Source organism: Natrix helvetica (assembly GCF_964273705.1).
Source record: "Natrix helvetica genome assembly, chromosome: 2".
NCBI classification, from domain to species: domain Eukaryota; kingdom Metazoa; phylum Chordata; class Lepidosauria; order Squamata; family Natricidae; genus Natrix; species Natrix helvetica.
In genome coordinates this window covers 227,550,346-227,574,069 of record NC_138552.1, presented here as the reverse complement: position 1 = coordinate 227,574,069, position 23,724 = coordinate 227,550,346, and the positions used below count along the sequence as shown (strand labels likewise).

At 37.4% G+C, this 23,724-nt stretch overlaps 1 protein-coding gene across 1 annotated transcript in view; it reads left to right on the top strand.

Moving 5' to 3' along the window:
• HEATR5B (HEAT repeat containing 5B) overlaps positions 1-23,724 on the top strand; it is a 50,654-nt gene that overhangs the window by 23,114 nt on the left and 3,816 nt on the right. The window contains exons 20-35 of the mRNA XM_081940101.1: positions 128-287; positions 1,268-1,457; positions 3,452-3,621; positions 5,543-5,687; positions 6,504-6,722; positions 9,109-9,360; positions 11,051-11,232; positions 12,496-12,564; positions 13,155-13,334; positions 16,793-17,033; positions 18,400-18,657; positions 19,342-19,469; positions 20,166-20,310; positions 21,340-21,603; positions 22,698-22,922; positions 23,535-23,686. Of these exons, the coding sequence (XP_081796227.1) occupies positions 128-287; positions 1,268-1,457; positions 3,452-3,621; positions 5,543-5,687; positions 6,504-6,722; positions 9,109-9,360; positions 11,051-11,232; positions 12,496-12,564; positions 13,155-13,334; positions 16,793-17,033; positions 18,400-18,657; positions 19,342-19,469; positions 20,166-20,310; positions 21,340-21,603; positions 22,698-22,922; positions 23,535-23,686 (2,980 nt within the window). The remainder of the gene's footprint in view (positions 1-127; positions 288-1,267; positions 1,458-3,451; positions 3,622-5,542; positions 5,688-6,503; positions 6,723-9,108; positions 9,361-11,050; positions 11,233-12,495; positions 12,565-13,154; positions 13,335-16,792; positions 17,034-18,399; positions 18,658-19,341; positions 19,470-20,165; positions 20,311-21,339; positions 21,604-22,697; positions 22,923-23,534; positions 23,687-23,724) is intronic.

The window sequence follows — 23,724 nt, the reverse complement described above, 5'->3', positions numbered from 1 at the left end:
TGCTTTGGGTAATTCCAAAATGTGTATGAATTTATGGAGTTGCATAGCACTGTCATTTTAAAAAAATGTGCTAGAGTTTTCCTATCTTGATTGTCGATGTAATGACTTTTTAAACAAATACTGGCAGGTTGAAATCTGCTAGAGATGTTGTATCAAGGACTGGCCACTCTTTGGCTCTTGGATGTCTACATCGCTATGTTGGTGGAATAGGTTCTGGGCAGCATTTGAAAACCAGTGTCAGCATTCTGTTAGCGCTAGCACAAGATGGAACTTCTCCTGAAGTTCAGGTAAAATTAATATACATTCATATACATTATATGAACATATGTTATAGGAATATAATATTCGTGCTTTGAAAAATATTCAGATATGCTTTGGAGTATGCACAAGTGTATAATCTCTCTGTTATTCATTTAAGAAGCGTGACTTTTTTAGTTTTCCTGAAAACTTGCTTCAAGAAACCCACTTATTAAAGTTAGTGTGACTCTTATTGTGATAAAATATTTTTACCATAATAAGGTAAACTTCTTGCTTTAAAAACTTTATTCATTATCCTTTTTTAAACAGCTGAATTAAAAAAACCTATTATGTGTATATTAGGGAGCTGTTGGCTTGAAATCATAAACTATATTTGTTAGTCTAGGTGGCTTTGCTTTCTCTTGTTTTGTGAGGCACAGGAATATTTACGTTTCTTTAATTATCATTATAGTAGGTAGTTCCTGTACAGTTCCCAATCTAGAGAGACATGTTAATGATGTCAGTATATAATTTGAGAATCCATTTTGTTATACAGATATCCTTGACTTTAGGACCACAGTTGAGCCCAACATTTCTGTTGCTAAGTGAGGCAGTCGTTAAATGAATTGTGCCTCATTTTACAACCTTTTTGTCACAGTTGTTAAGCAAATCCCTGCAGTTATTGAGTGAATCATGCAGTCGTTAAGCAAATCTGGCTTCCCCCTTTGACTTTGCTTGTCAGGAGGTAGCTGGGAAGATTGCAAATGGTGATCATATGACCCCAGGACAGTGCAACCATCATAAATACATACCAGTTGCCAAGTGCCTGAATTTTGATCACGTGACCATGGGGATGCTTCAGTGGTCATGAGTGAGAAAAAAGGTGTAAGTCACTTTTTTCAGTGCTGTTGTAACTTTGAATGGTCACTAAACGGAGTGGCAGTAAGTAGAGAAGTACCTATCATTGTAACCTTTTAAGGATCCTAATTAAGATGAAAGCACATGATTAAATTATTCATTCTTCTTCTAGACATGGTCTCTCCATTCACTTGCTCTAATAGTGGATTCCAGCGGACCAATGTATCGTGGATATGTGGAGCCCACCCTGTCCTTGGTTCTTACTTTACTTCTGACAGTGCCCCCATCCCATACAGAAGTTCATCAATGTTTGGGTCGATGTCTGGGAGCTATAATAACTACTGTTGGTCCTGAGCTGCAAGGTTAGTATGACAACAATGAAAGCTTTGGGACTTTCCCTACAGTTTTATGCATATTGCATTGCATGTAATCTAATACAAATGTTCAACGCTTTGGACCCAAAGGTGGAAAGGTTCTTCAGAGCAGACATGAGCATGCATGCTGCTCTTCTTGGCACATCCTTAACAAAGCTACTATTTTTCCTGAGATTGCAAGTAGAAGCATGATCCCTGGAAAAATAGATGTTTTAAGTTTAAAAAGTACTGACAGTGCACCTACAACAATGCCCAAACATATGTTTCCACACTTCTTAAACTCCCAACATGTACTTTTTTGACCCCAGGTGGTTATTGTGATTTCGGGAGTGACATTGTTTTCATCAAATATTCATTAAATATTTGTTCCAACACACCTTTTTGAATTTAAATCCAAAGTGCTGCACATCCCTAGGTTTTAGTGAGATGCAAGCTTACTATTTTTATTCTTTTTACTTTTCAGATGCAACTCTAGTCTTCTTCTGTGTTATGTGTACTGTATTCTTTACATTATATCTAAGAACATTTGCTTATAATTATGTAACTCACTTCTCTAGTCAAGATTTTATTGACTAGAGAAAATGGTTGGTTCTTCTTGGGCACAGATGCCTGACTGGTAAAATGTATGGGTTATACTTAAAACCACATTGTAATAAACTGAATTATAAACCAAGGTTCAGTTGAGGTGATTTTCTTTCTTCTATTAAATTGTGTCTGATACTCAGAGACCGTCTGGACAAGTCTCTGCAGTTTTCTTGGCCAGGTTTTTCAGAAGTGGTTTGATATTGCCTTTTTCCTAGGGCTGGGGAAAGTGCCTAGCCCAAGATCACCCAGCTGCTCTGTGCCTATGGTGGGACTATAACTCACTGTCTCCTGATTTACCACTATACCAAACTGGCTCTTCAATCCAGATTATCTAACTATAATTGTATGTAGTTCCAGTTGTTTCTAGGCTGCTTTTATGACATACCATACTAGTTATTCTTGAACTGACTGGGGTCCTGGTCATTTTCTGAGCAAAATTCTGAGAATTCATCTTGATCTTTCAATAATTCTTATCAGATATTTTTCTTTAATGTTTGTTACCATCTAAAATGTGTCTTAAGGAGAATACACCACAGAAATCATACTATAGAGTTCAGTTCCTTTCTTTCACAGTTCAATGTATTATTTAAGATACGGTTTTGCATAAGCTGCATATTAATATGGTGTACAATGAAATGATTAAAACATTACATTGGAAGTAAAACTGTGTAAACATATTTATACAATCTAAAAAACTCTTGTGTTTGAGAGTTTGTAACCTTCAGTTGGGTGAAATGGTAGGGCAATCATATTTGAATTAACTTACCTCAGATGGGATAACTGACAGAATGCATCCAAAATCCAGGACCATGACTCTCATGAGATTGAAATTTGACAAATTTGAGGCTGCTTCATTAAAAGCTGTTATGGTACTTTATCACCATGGTCAGCCAAGTCACTTGATTGTGATTTCCAATGCTCCCTGCCAGGCTTCTACAAGGAAAGTCAACGGGGAACCTGGCAAAAAGTCAGAAGTTGCTCCCACTCTCACTGCTTTCCCTCCCTTCCTGTGGTCATTCTCTTTCTTTTTTAGGTAAGCAAATATTTCTGAAGTAATAATCCAAAAGGTCACAAGCTCTCTAGTATTCATTAAAAAAGCAGAGAGGTTGGCAGGAAAAGGAACAAAACAAAACCTATCGATAATATACAGAGAAAACCCAAAAGAATAGATAGATCTTTAACATTACAGGAACTTAAACATGTGATAATCGATATCTGATGATTGGAGAAAATATTTTAAAATGCATTATTTAGTATATGGTGAATATCTTAAATTGAGTCTTTATATTTCCTTAAAGGATTGTACTTTTCGTGGGTATTAAATTGAAAGATACTCATTTGGCTGTCTTTCATTTCACAATTTATAAAGGTTGATTTAAAAATGTTAATTTTGATAGGTAATGGAGCTACAATTTCTACCATCCGTTCCTCATGTCTGGTGGGATGTGCAATTACACAAGATCACTCCGACTCTCTTGTTCAAGCAGCTGCCATTTCCTGTCTCCAGCAACTTCACATGTTTGCGCCACGACATGTTAACCTTTCCAGTCTTGTTCCCAGTCTTTGTGTAAGTATATTTTGTCCTTCCTATGTGTAGCAACAGCAATAGCAATAGCACTTACCGTATATTCCGTATATACTTCACCAGTGACGTGCGGTGAGGTTTATGACTGGTGAGGCACTGACACAGTGCTGGGTTTCAAATATTTTTAGACTTGTGGACTTCAACTCCCAGAATTCCACAGCCAGGCATGCTCAGTTCCAATTTAAAGCGACAGCATTTGTTTTTCTCCTTTGCTCCTTCTTTCTTTTTCTTTTTCTTCTCCTTCCCCTCCTTCCTCCCTCTCTCCCTTCCTCCCCCTCTCTCAAACACACACACACACACACACACACACACACACACACAAGTTGGATTGGACTATCTCTCCTACCCCTTCCCTCTCTCACTCACTCTCAAACAAACCCCCCCACACACAAAAGTTGGATTGGATATCTTTTCCAGTGGCTTGAAAGCAGCTCCTCTGCCATCCCCCCCCCCATTCCCCTGCTGCCTTTCCCAAACACCTCCACCATTGCAAATGCAGCCTGCTGTCTTGGTGGGAAATGCCTGGAACACAATAAAGCCCACCCACCACCTCCTGCTGGCAGGCTGGGGTGAGAGGAGAGGCAGAGAAGCTGGAGGGGAGCCGAGCCGAGCCTTCCAAAAGAAAGAGGCTGGGGGGGAAGTGTGTGTACTACAGCATGGCTCTTTGCCTGGCTTCCTGCCCCCTCCTGTGGTCTCCTCAGTGCTCCCTTGTGCTCTCCCTCCCCAAGTGTAGTTTGATTGCAGGTGGAGCCACGTTGCCTTTTCAAACTTGTAATCAGTGAAGCTGGGCTAGATTTTTATATAGTTTTATCCAGCTGTGTGTGTGTGAGAGAGAAATGAATGGGGGCCTGAGGAGGAAGTCACTACACTTGGGGAGGGAGAGCACCAGTGAGGTTAAGCAGAGTCATCCACGGTGAGGCAGCAACTAGCTCAGCTTTTTCCTTTTACTTTTTTTTTTCATGATGAGAGTGGTGAGGCTGTGCCTCACCTGCCTCACCTGACTGCACGTCACTGTACTTCACAGTACTTTCCAGCCCTCTTTAAGTGGTTTACAGAGTCAGCATATTGCCCCCAACATTCTCATGTTCTCATTTTACCCACCCCAGAAGGATAGAAAGCTGAGTCAGCCTTGAGCTGGTGAGAATTGAACTGCCGAACTGCTGGGAACTGGCAGTCAGCAGAATTAGGCTGCAATATTGCATTCTAACCACTTCACCACACAGCTCTTCTATCCCAAAATAGTGTCCCACAAATGCTCATGTTGACACCAACATTGTCAGGTCGCTGCTAGTCGCAAGCATGTATAAAATGTACTTAATATCTTTGTAACAAATTATATTGTATACAGAACTTTCTGTTAATCTATAAGTTTTGGAGTGCATTAAAAGAAGTCTGAGGTTGGCATTTAGATTTTTCAAATTCTTAAAATGCTTTTATCCTCTGACTGAAGATGAGACATAGTGTTGTATACTTATGAACCTTTCCTTAAACTAATTATTTTGTTATACTTTACTAAAATGGCAAAAACACAAAGATTTTTGGTTATAATTGTTAATAAATTAATAATTGGTTCAAAAAGTGTTCCTTGCAGAATAATTAGACACTCTGCATATTGTTTCTTTCTGTGAATAAAGATCAGGCAGTTGCTATGTTATGTAAAAGTAGAAGAAATAAATGTATTTTCCTGGAAGAAAAATATTTAACAAATCAGTTTAAAAATTGTGTTCGGCTTTTTCATAAACTGAGTTGAAGTCCATACATCTTAAAATTGCCAAGGTTGAGAAACACAGATTGAAATGGTCTTACATAATATGTAGGCTGTAAGCGATTGCCATCAATCTGTAGAAGCTACTAACATTTTGAAGTAACCAAGCCCTTTTCCGCTGCTTTTTGATGGTTATAGGTTCACCTATGCAGCTCCCACTTGCTTCTACGTAGGGCTGCAGTAGCATGCTTGAGGCAGCTTGCCCAAAGAGAAGCAGCAGAAGTATGTGAATATGCCATGAGCTTAGCAAAAAAATCTGGAGATAAAGAGAATAACGGGACAAGTAAGTATCAGACTAAACAGTGGAACTTCTTAAAACGTATTTTCTGTTGTTTTTGTTTTTCAGCTACATTTTTCTTTCTCAAAATTCCGCAAATAATATGAACATTCTCTCCTTTCACAGGTTGCTAGATTATTAGTAGTTTTCTCTTGATTGGATGGGAAAAGGCATTTGTTGAGCCTAGGGCTGCAGAGATGAATAGCAGCTTTATCACCTGCATTTTTAATTAACTGTTTTGTGTAACGGGGAAGGGTGCTTCCTAAGATATAGAAAGATGAATCGAAGATTTCTTATTAATTCAGTCTGACTGTGCAAATCTAGATGAAATCTTGCTGTAGTTTAACAGGTTTAGTTCACATTTGAATATCTATGGTAGTGGAATGTAACAATTATTCTTGTTTCTTTAGTGGATTGTAGCCAGTGGTGGGTTCCGGATCCCATTCCAACCGGTACGGTTGGATGTACGCATGGCGTGCGCATGCGTCTTAGCGCCTCCACGAGTCTCTGCGACACTCCAGCTTCTCCACGGAGTGTCGTGCAGGCGCTCTATGTGCTATGTGCGTGCGTGGAAGTGCGTAAGCCATAAAGACAGGTAAGGAGTTTGGGTAGGCCCTCTGGAGCACCGTACCGGAACGGTATCCGGTGCTCCGGGCTGACTCCGGTATGCCTGTACCGGGGCGTACCGCCTGCAACCCACCACTGATTGTAGCCATTGTATTTACTATTACGATTGCACATGAAGTTAAATAATTCAGTAGAAAATCTCAGATGTTGTACTACCTAATATATGTTTTGCAAATATTAATCCTTTTGCCCTAGGACTTGGCTCTCGAAGAGATAGTCATGGCAGACATCGAGGAATTAATATAACAGAGACAGGACTGGAAGGAGTTCTTTTTGGAATGTTAGATCGTGAGACTGATCGGAAATTGTGTTCTGATATTCATGATACTTTGGGCCATATGCTTTCATCTCTGGCGGTGGAAAAGCTCTCGCACTGGCTAATGTTATGTAAAGATGTCCTCGCAGCATCCAGTGGTAAGAATCTGAAAATAATTTAGTAAATGAGTGAGGAAAATATTATTTGTTGCCTCCTCTTTGTTTACTGCAAAAGAACTGTGCAATTTACAATCTGTTGTGTTTCGGCAAATTGTTTTATAAATTATTAAAAGCTCATCTATGATAAATCAATATCTTTTTTTAAAATTTGAATTTATGAACCCCTAATTCCAATGGATTCTGGACAGCTGATAAATAATTCCTAATTGCCTCAGACAACAGATGCAGCAGTGGAAAAAGTTTTGAATAGCTTTTGTGCTTTGGCTTAATAAATACCTTCATAAATATGGCTTTTTAAAAGAATTTTTTAAAATTAATGTTTTGAATGAGATGAAGGAGAAGAGTATTTGGAGAAATGGCCTCTAAAAGTTCTGTGATTCTTAACCTTTGGGCTATAACTACCTAAATGTTAAAAACCGTATTATTTGAAATTTATCTGTAAAATTAGTTGTAAGCAAGTGAGCTCAATAAGTCATTGATTCATATATTTTCCTGACTTTTAATGGTACATCTATGAAATGTATTTAAATGTTAATTGTGTTTTTCCATAAATAGACAACAGAACTCATAATTTCAGTGCTTTAGGCATATTTTAAAACATGTCATTGCAACTTAATACAAGTAGCTAAGATTTGTAAAACATTTAACATGCTTCATTATCTTTGTTGAATTAAAAAGCTAATAGTTTAACAAATTGTCCGTATACTTTCTTTTCTTTAATTTCTTTCCTTAAAGACTAATTTCCTGATTTTTGAAAATGTTATTTTGTTCTGCTTTCATGAGATATAGTTACACAAATTTTCTTTTTATACATTGTGTACAGCATTGCAGATGTAATGTTTGAATAGTTCAGATGGCTTAAATGGATCAAAAGATAAGGCAGGCTTTTAAAATGCCAATATCTGGGAAATGAAATTCAATCTTTTTTTCTCCTTTATGTGCCATTGTTTTCTTGGTAGAAATGTTAACATGTTGCCTACATTCTTGACAACTTTATCATGGTTTTCAGAGAAACCAGGCTATTTAAAGGCAAAACTACAATTGTGAAATTGCAATACCTGAAATTACTTGCATTTCACATGAAGGTCCCTGTGAGCTATTAGTTTCATTTGGGACCATTGGGTAATTATCGAAAATAAAACTGCCTTTGTGAAACCGTGTTTCCCCGAAAATATGACAGAGTCTTATTTTCTTTTTACTTACAAAATATGGCCTTGGGCTTATTATAGGGGAGGGCTTATTGTTTTGGGGTTGCCGGGTGGCTGCTCCCTTGCGAACTGGCACAGCCTCAGGGGCGAAGCAGCCATGAGGTGACCAAACTTACGAGCAACCGCCTGGCAAACCCCCTCTCCAGCCGGGCAGAGCACCATTCACTGACCTAGGGGATATCCCTAAGGCGCCAAGCCATATGGCACTCTGCCCGCTCCCCAGCTCCCGCGGCTTGGCACATTCGGGATACCCCCTAAGTCAGTACAAGGAGCTATGCCTGGCTGGAGAAGGGGGTTGCGCGAGTGCCTGTTCCACCCCCAGCAGGCATGCATCCTAGCCTCAACATGTCCGGACCCAGCTCTCCCTGCAGCAGCCGCTGTCACCACCACCGCTGCGGGGCTCCGAGCATAATGTCTTCTCCGGTTCCAAACTCCCAAACTCGGCTGCCGAGTCTTCCAGCAGTGGCCACTCTAGGAGTGCACTCTGTGGTTGTGGGCTGGCTGCTAGAAGACTCTCTGTCCAGAAGACTCTTACAGAGAGTTCCAGCAGCCAGCCTACAACCATAGAGCGCACTCCTAGAGCGGCCGCTGCTGGAAGACTCGGCAGCCGAGTTTGGGAGTTTGGAACCAGAGAAGACGTTATGTTTGGAGCGCGACAGCAGCTGCTGCTGCAGGGACAGCTGGGCCCGTACATGTTGAGGCAAGGGAGCAGCTGCCCAGCAACTCCCCCCTCTGGCCAGGCAGAATGCTACTCCCCAACCTAGCAGTATCCCAAAGGCACCAAGCAATGTAAGCGCCTTTCTCCCCCCCGGCTCCTGCGGCTTGGCGCCTTCAGGATACCGCTATGTCGGTGAGCGGTGTTCTGCCTGGCCAGAGGGGGGTTGTCCAGGGGATTTATTTTTGGGGGTGGGCTTATATTTTTGCCCACGCGAAAAATGTGGCAAGGCTTTAATTTCAGGACAGGTTGTATTTTGGGGAAAACACGGTAGCATTCCAATTGCGAAAGCTGTCTTCCCCTGTCTTTTCACCATATGAAAGCAATGCTGTTCTTCCACCCTTTTATAGGATATTATTTTAATAACTAATCTTGGATGTTTTATTCAAGCCTCAGTCCTCAATATTTTGTATAAATAATAAATCTCTTATTATATATACAGACATGACAACTACAGCTCCATTAGGAGGTGAAAAAGACGAAGATTTGGAGAAGAAGGATGAAATGGATGATGATACAATGTTTACTACATTGGGTGAAGAAGACAAATCAAAGCCCTCTGTGGCTCCTCGGTGGGCCACTCGAGTATTTGCCGCAGAGTGTCTGTGTCGAATTATCATGCTCTGTGAACATGCAAATAAAGCCCACTTTGATCTAGCTCTGGCCCGCTCTGCCAAACTTAGAGACCCTAAAAGTAAGGAGTAGTGTGTGTTTTCTGTTCTTCTTTTCTTGAATTTGTTTATTAGCCATTGTAAAGTAACTTAAATGAGTAATCAGATATTATTTTTACCTTGATGAAAGATGGCTTGCTGTAGCCATATTATACTTTAAAATATCTGACATGGTTTATCATAATAATATAGTAATATTACTCTATTCCTCATAATATTATTCATTTAGTGACCCTTCAAAGTTATAACGGCACTGAAAAAAGTGAACATTTTTTGCACTTATGAACTTTGTAGCATCCCCATGGCCACATGAATAAAATTCAGATGCTTGACAACTGACTCAAATTTATGATGGTTGCAGTGTCCCAGAGTCATGCGACCTTCTGAAAAGCAATTCAGATTCATTTAACAACCGTATTACTAATTTAACAACTGCAATGATTCACTTAAGAAATGTAAATTCGCAAAACGGGGCAAAACTCACTTAAAAAATTTCTCACTTAACAACATATACTTTGGGCTCAATTGTGGTTGTAAGTTGAGGAATATCTGTATGTGCTGCCTATTTAGATTTGTTTTTCTACAACTGAGATTTGGATATTTTAAATTATGCTTTACTCCTTAATATTCACATGTTCATTTTTGAATATTGTTTTTATATCATTGCTTCCTGCTTTCCTTCACATTTTAAATATATCTCAGACCATGGTTTATTGCAAAGCTGTTCATCATAGTTTCCTCAGTCGGGTATAACACAAAATATAGTTAATTCAACTGGGAAATCTTAATGTAAGGAAGATGAAAGTGGTTGTAAAAAGATGGAATAAGTCATTTTCTGCAGATTATCATTGTGAGCTTTTCTGAATGATGTGCTTAAAAGTTGGGACACCATACTTAAAATTTGCAGATATTTCCGTGATATATTGTATCTTAAAAAACAAGACCCTGAATGTCATTTTTGTTAGAGATTTTAGAGACTGAGTGTTAAATGGGGCAAGTTATTTATATCCGGTAGTGATTTTTTCTTAACAGAAGACACCTTATGTTTTCATAGCTCATGCCGTGTAGTTTTTTCTGATGTTTCCTATATTTTTCTGTATCTCGTCACAAAACTGCCCCAGGGAAGCAATTTCCAATAAAATAAATCATCATCATTATAATACACGAATTCTGTATATGGATTTCGTCTTTTGAAACTCAATAAAAATGCATTTAATCTCATACCACTTATTGCAATTTAATATTGAAATAAGACAAAATTTTAAAAGATGCTAAATGTAATGAAGCCACGATTGTAGACAGTTTCTCATCTTTGCACTCTTTGAATAGATCTGTTTTATAGTCTGAACTAAGCTTTTGTTTCAAAAATACTGTGCATTGTTCCTTTAACCAAATTAACCCATGGCTTGAATCTTAGAAATGATCACATGCTCTTCTGTGAATAATAGGTACTAAGAGCTTGCTAACTGTAGTATAGATTTTTGCAGAACATGAGATGAACTCTGTGTCATTATTTTTAAAAATTCTTGTCTTGAGAAGAACAGTGCATAGAAGAGAGGGTCTGGCATTTGAAACAATATTTTTGCTCAGATTTTAGGGGTGGGGGTTGTTTTGCTAAAACTGGAGTAAACGCACAACTTATATTTTTCTGAATCAAAGCGGGCCAATTGTGAGTGACTTTTGAGATGTCTTTTTTCTTGTTTTTATTTTCAGATGACCTTCTAGTGCTTCATCTCTCGGATCTTATTCGTATGGCATTTATGGCTGCAACTGACCACAGCAATCAACTGCGAATGGCTGGTCTCCAAACACTTGAAGACATTATCAAGAAATTTGCAGCAGTTCCTGAACCAGAGTTTCCAGGCCATGTAATTTTAGAACAGTATCAAGCTAATGTAAGATAATCTTTGGGTTTTATGCCAGTTAAAAATCATATGGGGAGAGCTATGTTATCTCATTCCAGTATTGCTTATGTTGGATTTTTGAACTCCGTACATTGATGCTTTTTGACAATGGTCAATGGTCTGTATACATACAGGGAGTTCAGTCAGAGCTTTACTCTTGATTTCATTTTATGAGGATTGTCTCTAAAATCAAGACCAGGAATTTTTTTCATAAAAGTTTGGATTATTCCAAGAAAAAGTGTTTCCTAATTTCTCTTAAATTCGTCAGTTAAAATGAATGTGATTTTGCTTGTTTTGTTTTGCTCTGTCAGGGTACGGCATGTGAACTATATTGTGTTTCTCAGAAAAACACCATTAATTAATTCATTCAGTCATTTGAAGATATATATAAAAATCTCATGATGTTTTCAGTTAGAACTGAAAAATTCTATGAAATTGGCAATTTTGTGAGATTTTGACCATATTAAGAGTTGTTATATTATATTGCATTATAATATGAAACATATTCAAAACTAATGTAATTCGTTGTATTGCAAAGGTCCATTAATACCTTCAAGGGGCATATAGTGATTCCTGCTTTCCATTGTACACAGAAGCTTTCAATTATGAAGTAGTACTTCATATGAAGGTTGCGAGCTAATGCTCTAGAGTCCTACAAATGTAAGATAATTACATTTTAAAATATACAGTGTGGATTATTCATTCATATTTTTTTTTCTGTGAATACTTTTTTGAAATTAAAAGAACCTATAGAAGAATATCAGTTATTCCAAAGCTGTATCAAATAGTGATCTTGCTCTCTCCATCCTGTCCTAACAGTAGCTCTTTCGTTAATCACCTAAAACAGGGGTGTCAAATTCATATCGTCACAGCTGCGTCACGTGAAGTATCGGGACTTTCCCCCCCCTTCGCTAAACCGGGTGGGGGCAGAACCAGCATGTGACGCATCCGGCCTGCGGGCCACGATTTTGACACCCCTGACCTAAGATGTTACTAAACCTCATTAGAATCCATTCAAATCACATGAAGTGCTCACTTCCTTTTTGACTAATACCATTAACACCATTGCTTATTACAGAAATGTTGACATAAAGCATACTCAAAAAAATAACAGTACTTGATGGATCTGTGTGCTTCTGAAATTGGATGTTGTTCCTCCATGAAAGTGACACTAATAGATGAAACAATTGACCTAGACATATAGGAATTCCAATTTCGGTTGCTGAGGTATATTTTGCTTTCATTCTTCTTTAGGTTGGGGCTGCTTTAAGACCGGCTTTCTCTCAGGATACCCCTTCAGATATAACTGCAAAAGCTTGCCAGGTACAAAGAAAAGTATTAATGCAATTTCAAAAATTCAAAACACAATGTATGGAAATGAGAGAGAAATGAACTGCAAATTTGACATGTAACTCTAAAAATATATAATATAAATATTGTTTCAGTATTTTTCTTAGAACGTTATACTAGGAAATAAACTCTTCTCTTTAAATTTTCTGATTTCTGCATCAGAGGTGGGTTGTTCCTCATTTGGCCCGAATTGGATATAGTAGCGGTGGCGGGAGGTTCCACACATCCACCCAGACAATTCTGCACACACGCAGAAGCGTCATGCAAGCGAGCGCGGGAGCACGCCCAAACCGGTAGTAAAAAAAAAATGGCAACACACTACTGGTCTGCATCATCATGCTATTTAACTATCTTTGAAGGTTTTTCAGATATGTACATAGGGATTTCCCCATTTTGGTGTGAGAGGTATTCTTTCTGATTTTTGAAAAGGCAGGGGATAATTATTTGTATTAATCTCTCCTAGAAAATTTATTCTCCTTTCTTTTATTTTAGCCTTTCTGTCTTTTGCTGAGATGGGACTTGAACTGATATGTTATTGGATCCATGCTTTCATTGATTTTTAGGTATGCAGTGCTTGGATTGGAAGTGGCGTAGTAAGTGACCTTAATGACCTCCGTCGTGTTCACAACCTTCTTGTCTCTTCTTTGGACAAAGTACAAACTGGAAAAGGGTCTTCCAGCCAGCTGTATAGGGAGAGTGCCACTACGATGGAAAAACTGGCAGTCCTCAAAGCCTGGGCAGAGGTAAAGATTTAGCAATTACCATCTAGCAATTAGTTATTCTAGCTTTCCTGTGGAACGAAGGATGCATTCAGTGCAAATACTCTGTAGTTTCCTGCTGTACCTTTCTCAATTTCACAGCCAAAATTAGCTAATTAACAAAATCACACTTGCTTGCTCCTATTATAAGCAACATCTTTTTTTTAGGTTTTAAGCATAAAACAATTACTTGAGTGATACTTGGAAGATATGCAGCCTAGCTGAGTACTTCCACTGGCAGAATGGGAGAGGCAGAAATCACCATCAGTTCTCTTCTTCCTAGCAGTACTCAATTCCAGTTCTGAGTCTGTCTCATAGAGTTGTGTAACACTCTGAAATAGTGATAGTGGTATTTGAGATTGCAGAGAAAGAACAATTATTGCTTATAGTTGTGGCTGTTGTGATTCACACATAGGTTCTGTATTAGCTCCCTCAATTTAAAAGTTCCTTGCTTCTCTTCTAATTTGCTTCAAGGAGAGGTACCAGCTTCCTCTTCTATTTCACCAGATGCCCAGCTGGTCAATGATTAGTGTCCATTGTGACTTTACATTAGGAGTCAATATTTCTTAAGGCAGAAATGTCAATTATGTCAACAAGCAGCCTAGCTGCACAGCTCAAAACTGCAAGGCCAAAACACCATTAAAATGTAGAAAATATGGTGAAAATAACTTTCAGATTTAAACTGCATAAACTGTTATGTTGACAGAGCAAAACAAGCTACTATAACATCAACATGTTTCACATTGTTAGAATTGATATGGCTCCTAGTTTCCAGCTTGTTTATCTCAACCAGAGTAGGTTTGAGCCTTCTAGCTATCTGGCACATACTTCCAGGAACAGCATATATTTTGAAATAGCTCAGTCTTTTCTCAAGATACCATCATTCATGCAGAGTTTGCTCCCATTACTGGAATTTTGATAGGCACTACAGATAGGTCTCATCCAGACAACAGTAAGATCACTCTAACTGATAACTTGCATGTTGGTGCAGTTCCCTAGAACCTAGGGACTATATGTCATTTTGTGCCTTCTTTTATAGCAGCTGTGCACACCTTTATGGTAAAATAAGGCAATATATTGGCTGGCTTCTTGAGCCACTGGCAGTGACAATACAGAAATGGAAACATCATGGTTTGTCCTAGCCATCTGCTTCTTTTACTGGGGTACCCTAATAATATGGCACATAATAGTACATAATCAATAATAAGCTCTGCACCATCTATGTCAACAATTATTCTCGCCTGCTTCAGCAGAAGTGGCTTTGGTTATTAATCTTTAGAAAATAAGTTCTAGTTCCAGTATCTCCAAAGTTTCCTGTATTTATTTGCTCTGTTTTTATGGATTCTGTGGATGTTACCAGAATCATTCATGGCAAATCTCATGCTATCCTATAGATGCTGCAAGATCATCTTAATCAGGGGGCCATCAACTTTTTCCATTGCCAGCTTGGTCTAGTGGTTAAGGCACCAGGCTAGAAAATGGGGAACCATAAATTCTAGTCCATCTTAACCATGAAAGCCAGCCGAGGGGTCAGTCACTCTCTCTTAGACCAACTCACCTCACAGGGTTGTTGTTTTGGGGGAAAAGGGAGGAGGAAGGTGTGCTGGATACGTTCACCTCCCTTGAGTTATTTGTAAAAATAGTAAAGGTCGGATACAAATTAATAAACCCCAAGAAAATATTTGTCTCTCAATTAGACCAGATCTGAATACCACAATTTGATTGACCATTTAGATGTGACTACTTTCAAATTTATGAATGGAGTTTTGGTCTTTCAGCTAAGGATCAATTCTCTGGCGATTTCAATAGCCCTAATGGATGGCTTTACTGTTTTTGCTTCAATCAATTATAAAACAGTTTTGAAAACGTTTTATCAAACTTGTTTCTCTATGGTATCTCCTTGTATCTCCTCTGCTTAAAACTATCCAGTGTTATCCATGTTGGTATTGCTTGCTAAACTCCAGAATATGCCTTTTTCATTTTCTGACGCTGCATGACAGAGCTTACCATAACATTTTTTCTATGTCCTTCATTCAGATGGGCCCTGTTTGCTTTTTTTCATAAGGACAAGGTTGTTGTTCATGCAGAGATATTTTTTATTGGCTCATAGACACGTCTGAATTTGTGCCATGTTTTTTCAAAGCCTATTGAGATGTCCTTCCCAGATTTTCGATACTGAATGGACTATATAACCAATTTTGTTATATTTAAGTACAATGATAATAAAGATTATACTTATATGGCATCTTGTGTTTACTAGAATTTATAGCCTCTATAAGGTGGTCACCTTATGAAGTGGTTCATAATTTAGTTGCAGGAAAAGTACTTCATTTTATTTTTAACATTTTGCTAAATGACTCACATCCACTGCCAGACTTCATTGTGATCTAGCTAATATCCATATTCTGCTGTTGATCTTAAATGGTTTTGGAAAAGTATAATGTTGCCTGATATCTACCTTTCCCCTTTTAATTGAAATCACCCACATTATCAGGCACTATTCATTGGATACACAGTTTCTGAAAGTTAGCCAATGTCCTGTATTGCACTTCACTTCCCCAGATTATATTAACATGCTAATCACCTATATTGTATGTGTTAATAGAGATTGCAATGAAGAATTGGTTACCGATTTTTTCAGTTAACTCTGGTTCTGTAAATTTCCAGTCTGTTGTCCTCTACGCTTAGGTTTGAATTTAATTTATCTTCATGCTGATCCTTTAAAATTTGATCCCCTGCTGGAGATCTTGAGAATTAAGAAAAAATACAGCGGTGGCAGGGGAGACTCCTGTTTTTCTATAAAGTATGTTATGGTATAATGTAGAGATCCTATCAAAATCCTAAGCTCTTTTAGGATTTTCTTTTATACATTTTCATTTAAAATTTCTAATACAGCTATTTTGAAAGGTTTTTTTTTAACTTTATGGTTGCCACGCCTTTAAATTAAATTGAAAAATACCGCCATAATGCTTTAAGCCCATATAAATTTCCTAAGAAATGTTAGAGTTGTTCATTTCTTGCACAGAATGTAATGCATATATAAAACACAATAATTGGGAGTAGCATGACATGGTATGCAAAGTTTTAAAATGAAATGCATTGCAGGTAGAGACTTGCTGGCTGATCTTAGGTGACATTCTTCTCTCAGCCTCTCTTCTCTGAATGCAAAACAGTCAAAATAATGAGCTATTTTCCTGGATTGTTGTGAGAATGAATATTGGAGAACTTGTAATTCGTCTGAAAAATGCGATTACTAAAATTTTCCTGTTGTTCAATTATATTTAAATACTTTCTTTACAGTGTACAAGTTAAACTAATTCAGATCACCACCTAAATTCTCTTTTTAAAGTAAGCAGAGTTCAGCATGTACTCTATTTAATGATATGTGTCAATTTTATATTCTCTACACACTTAGTAATATGTTGTGTGTGCTTTACCTAAAGGTATATGTTGTAGCTATGAAGATTAAAAAAGAAGCAGAGACCAAACCAAAGAAAGCAGCAAAAAATGGAGGAGATGACGATGATGACGATTATGGCACAGTAGACGAGCTGCCACCAGATAGTCTGATAACCCTTGTTCAACCAGAGTTGCCCACTCTTAGCCGTCTCTGGTTAGCTGCCCTCAAAGACTATGCCCTTTTGACATTACCAGCTGAATTTGCAAGTCAGCTTCCTCCAGACGGTAAGGCATAAATTTTATTCAGAATCCTTTGAAATTCATTTTAGTGATGCCTTAATCTTCAAGTACTCATGCATGAAGCAGTTTGGTAAACATAAGTGATACCAATAGTTCAACATTTCTGATAATTTGACAATCGTTATGATATACTGGAATCATATTAAGTAGCTATGCCATGAATTCTGTCTTTATATAAGCTAGAGATATTTGTGTTATATCACTAATGTGCCAAGATGTATTAGTCGCCATCCAAAAATGCTTACATTTATAAAGCTGTTCCAATGTAAAGGATGGATAGCTGTACATCAAGCCATCATTTAATTAGAGCCTTTGATCATCCTTTTCTTGCCACAGGACTTCTTCTCGTAGCATTTATTTTTTGTAATGTATTGTATTTGTCCTGCTTAGTCACAGTGAAACTTGCTAGGTTGTGGGGCTTTGTCTGGCTTATTGTTTTTGTGATCCTTAGCCTTTTTCTTTGGGACTGCTCATTGACCCTCATTTGTGCCTCATGGCTCATCTCCGCTTCTTCATTCCAAATCGGTCGCTCACAATCTCAATAAAGGGACTGCTTGATTTGTCTGCTGGTTGCTGGCAAACCATTTAGCAGTCAAAGGAAGCTTGAGAGGTCTGTGAACAACTATCAACTGTTGCAATTGAGAATTTGGCGCCATCAGCCTGCAGGCAACAATTGCAGCCATTGGCACAATCCAGGCTCCAATGTATGCTGGTGCCGTTTGTAGATGGCTCACAGTTAACACTGTTGGACTCTGGTGCTGTGCTCGGTCATCTTGAGGAAACTGGAGAGCCAGTTTCCAATAATAGTTTGAGATTGTGACAGAGCTACACAAGCCAGCATGAGCCACATGGTGTGAAAAGGCAAATCGCTCTGTTACCAACCGGGCAAGATACTTTTGAGGAGAAAGCTGCCACACAAAAGCTATTTGGAACTTTGTGACTGGATTGACTCAATGAAAATATTTACATATATGCTGAAATCTCTGATGATCTAAAGTGGGTGTGTGAACCACGCAGGAGGGGGGACCCACCTCGTAAAAATTCCCTTGATTTTGGCATGAGTCAATGGAACTGTGTAGATTTCTTGAGAATAGCGTGATACTGTAATGATTTCCCACTGCTGCCTTCCAGGGTATTTTTTGATAGCTCGTGTTAGCTTATAAGCCTGATATTCATAAATATCTCCCATCCAAGAACCAGGGAGGTCCAGCTCTATTTGTCATCTAAATCCAGACAAGAGGGATCAGGTGTCTCTGTGTCTTGATGGATATATTACAAACATGTATTAAAATGATACTATAATTGTTATTGTCTCTATCCCTTATTAAAATGCATTATGATTCTTTAACAGGTGGAGCATTTTACACTCCTGAGACTATTGATACAGCTAGACTGCATTATCGGAATTCATGGACCCCAATTTTACATGCAGTTGCACTATGGCTCAACAGTACAGGGTTTAATGCCTGTGAAGCAACAGAAGATGCCTCAGCAGCAACACCTCCACAAAAGCATGCCACACCCATTATGTTAAATCCAGCATCAGAAACTCCACCTTCCACCAAAACTTTGCAAGAAATAAATAAAGATAGAATGCATTTGATTTTAGGTAATGCTTTTCAGTCCATTACAGAAGTCTGTACAACTTACAATCACAATTGAGCCCCAAATTTATGTTGCTGGGTGAGAAATTTGTTAAGTGAGTTTTACGCCATTTTACGACTTATCTTGCCACATTTGTCAAATGAATTACTGCAGTTGTTGAATTAATAACACAGTTGTTAAGTGAATCTGATTTCCCCATTGACTTTACTCGTCAGAAGGTTGCAAAAAGTGCAACCCCATGACCCCGGGATGCTACAGCTGCCATAAATGTGAGTCAGTTGTCAAGCATCCAAAGGTAAATCATGTGACCATGGGGAAGCTGCAACGGTCGTAAATGTGAACAAGTGATCATAAATCACTTTTTTCAGTGTCATTGTAACTTTGAACAGTCACTAAGTGAACTGTTGTAAGTTGAGGACTACATATTGTATCCATTGTTTTATCACACATTACCAAATAACAGATTATTTTTAGGTATATGGCAGTACGAGAACAGAACCATTCTAGTTTCAAGAGTACCCAGATCTTTCTTTGTAGTATGTGAAAACTCTTGCTGAAACTAAAAACTCAAGATTTAATATGCAGCTTCTGCATGTAAAAACTATTAAGGCCCGTACTTCATCTAGGTCTTAAAATCTGCAAAAATACTACTTGACTACTTATAAACGTAAAGTAATTTGCTCCCCAGGTGTTAGCATACAGTTTCTATGTTCTCCTCGACCAGAAGAGCCTGTCGAACATGTTATGTCCTGTTTGCAAGCAGTGCACACGTTACTTGATTCCTCTTGTGCTAGAACCCATATTGCAGACGATCAGGTATGTTGCAGATAAATGATTATAGTCCATTAAGTATGCGGAAAATTGAACAGGTTATTTGAAAATGAAATTAAAGGAAAATGAATTATCATGGACCGGAATCGTTTAGTAGATGTCTTCCCTTATTGTTCTTATTAATAGCTATTAAGAAAGAAATGTAATCAAATCAACAAGTCATTATTTTGGACCTCTAACAATAAATGCTAACCAAGACCTTAAAAAAAACAATGAAAAGTAATGGTTAAAGATAAAAGAGTAAACTGAAGTATATACATATTCCCCACAGCAAGGAGAAGCAGAGATGGTTCAATTGATTCTTTTATCTAAAGAAGAGAATATATTTAATTTTGTTTCTGTTTGGAAATTGCATCTGGATTTTGTGTTTACAATGGGAAAAAAATGAAACTTTGTTTTTGTTTTTGCTGATTAGATATATTGATGTATAAAAGTGAAAAGTTGAGGTTGTAATGTTGTTAACTTCTACTGTGTTAATGAGAGTTGGAAGTCGGTGCCTTTTTATTCCCCCCCCCCCTTTACTCCATATTTTCTTTTTCCCTCCCTCGAGTTTTCTATTACTTTTTAAAATTTCTCGTATTTTATACTTTGATAAACTAATAAAAATGTATTTTTAAAAAGTGGGATAGAATATTGCAAATGTTATTTTTTGAAATTATGCTTACAATTAATTTTTTTAAGCTACTTGGTGTCGAACTTTTGAGTGTGCTCCATCGACTCTTGTTGACCTGCAATCCTCCATCAGTTCAACTCTTAGTTACAGAAGTTGTGCAACAGATCATAAGAGCTGCTCAGGATCATTTACAAGAAAAAAGAAATACATTGAGTAAGAAAAACTTGTTGTTTTTCATGCTACAGATGTCCAGATTAGAGAAATAATGAGACAGGCTATGTAAAACTGTCTTCTTGACTTATGTATTGGCTTAACTGACCAATGTCTGCCCTAGTCCTGGATGTTCATTTTTTAATTTACAAAATATTTACAATACGTCCAGGTATATTAGCAGGATTAAAAAGAAATATCTTTAATAAAATACTTTTTGCTCTGAACAGCTGCAATGTACTTTTATGTATGACCTTTTAAAATTACTTGGACTTGCGTATCACAGCTAATTAAAATATAGATTTAATAGCAGCTGTACATAAGTTCAAATGTAAAATAAATTGAAATAAAAGAGCAGAAAGAAAGTTGGAAAAAAACAGATCAGTGCCAAGTTATAAGCCTGTTTATTTGGAATTCTAAGGGAACTTGTTCATGAGAAGATTTGATGTCCTTTCATGATTTTTTTATCCCACATGTTTTTTACTTCGTTGGTATGAGGTGAATTACCATGCAAACTATAAGAAAAACAGTTTAAATGTTGAAAACAATTTTCTTGTCCTTTTTGTCAGAAAATAAAATAAATCTGTCACATTTAACTTTGTATGTGCAGGTTTTTGTGTATTTTTTATTTATTTGCTTGTTTTTTTTAAATTTGTAGACGAAATAAGAATAAAAAGCTTTTCTGAATGGAATAATTTGATATGCACTGATGCAAGTTATAAATAGAAGCAAAGAAAAAAATGGCAGGTCGCATAGTGTTTATCTCTTACTGATTTAAAAGGGAATGTATTCATACTATCTCATTTTAAAATTTCAATAGTAGCATATACTTCTGTGATATCTCATCCTGTTTTCATTAGTTTCTATTTAAAAAAATAGAAAATAAATGCAATCTGTAAGCTTTTGACTACTAATGAGTTTCAGTTGATTGCTTCATTTAAACTTAAGGTTTTAACATGTACATTTGGTGGCATTTTCTAAAATGTCTACCATGAACTTCATATTATTACTCCATTTTTTTTGTCTTTGTAGATGAAGAAGATGCAAAAGACAGTAACTGTGGGCTGGGCGAAGGAGGAGACAGCGGTGGTCTTGTGCCAGGAAAATCTCTTGTATTTGCTGCTATGGAACTGCTAATGTTTATCCTTGTGCGACACATGCCACATCTGAGCACAAAAATGTCAGATTCTCCAAGCCATTCCTTCAGCAGAATCCAGCTCTCAGAAGAAAGTGCTCGTCTCGTGGCTGCCACCGTTGCCATCCTGTCTGATCTACCCACTCTTTGTTCCCCAGCTGGTAGTATAATAGATCTTTCTCAAAATTTAATCAGTGGGTTCCACAAAACGTTAATTCTCAGTGGATTTTTTTTTTATAAAACCCAAATTTAAACAAAACAAAGTGCATGGAGAGTATTTAAGGAGGCAGCAGAAGTTCAGGAAGTGACACTTAATAATGGACAAAACGTTGCTTGGTGATAGTGGACAAAAACAAGCATAAAATCTAAAATTGATTTTAAGATGTGTTTTATTCTTCTTTATGAGCCTTTGACACATTTGAATAGGCGTAAGTTTGTCTTCTCTTTTTTAAGAGTCCCTGTTTCTGACATTTCCTTTTTTTAGAACAATCTTTGTTACGCCTTAAAAAAAGGCATTAACCACATTCACCTCCTACCACTACTTCTCCATGGCATATCTTTTATGTGCATTTTTGACATGTGTGTACTTTCCTGTATTTCTTCATTGGTTAATATTTAACGGGACTAATCAATTATCTCAATTGGTGTGTATAAGTGCATGCATAACCACAGTAGTTAGCACCTCCCTAAATCAAACACATTCAGCATTCCTGCATAATCTCAGACAAAATACATAGTTTCTTTAAGGAGTTGTTGGCAAGTGCATCAATGAACCATTGAAATCATACTGCATAGGATGGCACTGCCTCAAACAGACTCAGTGCACTGTATGTAGATTTTCCTGGACGCATACCTCCTGCTTGAAGAGAGCAGATGGTACCTATGGCCAGAGCCATTATACAATTCCATATTGTATGCCAGTTGTGCCTATTCCTGGACCTTTACAGTCACTCACGCCCTGGTCACTTCTTGAATAAATACTGTAGTGCACTTTACATGGGGCTGCCCTTGAAGAGCATTTGGAAGTCATCGGATTGTTGGTTACTTGTTGTGATCTGCCCAGAGTCACTTAGATGAGATGGGTAATCAGGCAAATCGAATGAATGAATGAATGAATGAATGAATGAATGAATGAATGAATGATTTTTTTTACCAAGAGAGCCCAGGATGGTAGTTATTCATGAATACTTTGCTTCTTGCATTGATCATGCCTCTTGTGCATTCTGAAAGTATCTGATTTATGTTTATGTTTTAGGATCTATGACTATATTGCCCACGATCCTCTTTATAATTATACAAGTGTTGAAAGATACTGCTGTAAAAACTGTGGGAAATCAGGTCCTACCGCCAGTCAGTGCAGCACTTCAAGGACTGAAAAACATAGTAACCCTTCCAATGACCATGAATGAGAATATTCATAAACAGTGGACAAATCTTATCCGCAGCACCCTAGCCTCAATCTTGGAATACTCTCTGCCAGGTAATTTCCATGCAATCACTCTTTTGTAAAAAGAAGCAAAGATAGCTGGTTTGCATTAGGAAATGAATCTGGTATAATTATGTCACTGTGCCACATGTTTTAGATTTATAGAAAAAGGTATGGAAATCAAGGCAAATAGCATTGTATTCACATTTTTGGTGGAACAGAGTTCAGAATCTTCCTTAATGCCTACAGTGTTTCATTTTTCTGTACATGCTGAAGGAATTCACAAGTATGTGAAATTCTGCTTTTTATTAGGCAAGAGTAATTAATTGGACAAATGAATCAAATTCAGCAAGTATTGTAGAATGTCACTTTTAAAAGCGCACATAGTTCAATTCATTCAAAGTTGATTTTTCACAAAGTTAACAAAATATGTTCTGTCTTAGGACCACTTTCATTTCCATTATACGATTATTATTTAATCACAAAAATATATTTGGATAGATTTTTAAGGATTCGAATCCTTAAAAGATTATATTATTTTTGAAATCAGGAACATTGCATATTTATCAGCATCTTCATTCTTGAAAATAGCAATTATATTTCCCTGTCCCAAACTCTATTTGATATAAGTTTTCTGTATCTTTTTGTCCCCCACCCCACCCCCAGAAACCTCCAAGCCTACTTTAGATGAAATAAGTATGCTTACTGCCATCACACTGTTCCTTTGGTCTGCAAGCATTGAAATAATTGGAGTGCAAGCATTGCAAAATGGCTGCATTAACAGATTTAAAACAGCATTGAATTCATCTGATCCTTGGGTGAGTAAGTCATTTAGCTTTTATCCACATTATTTTAC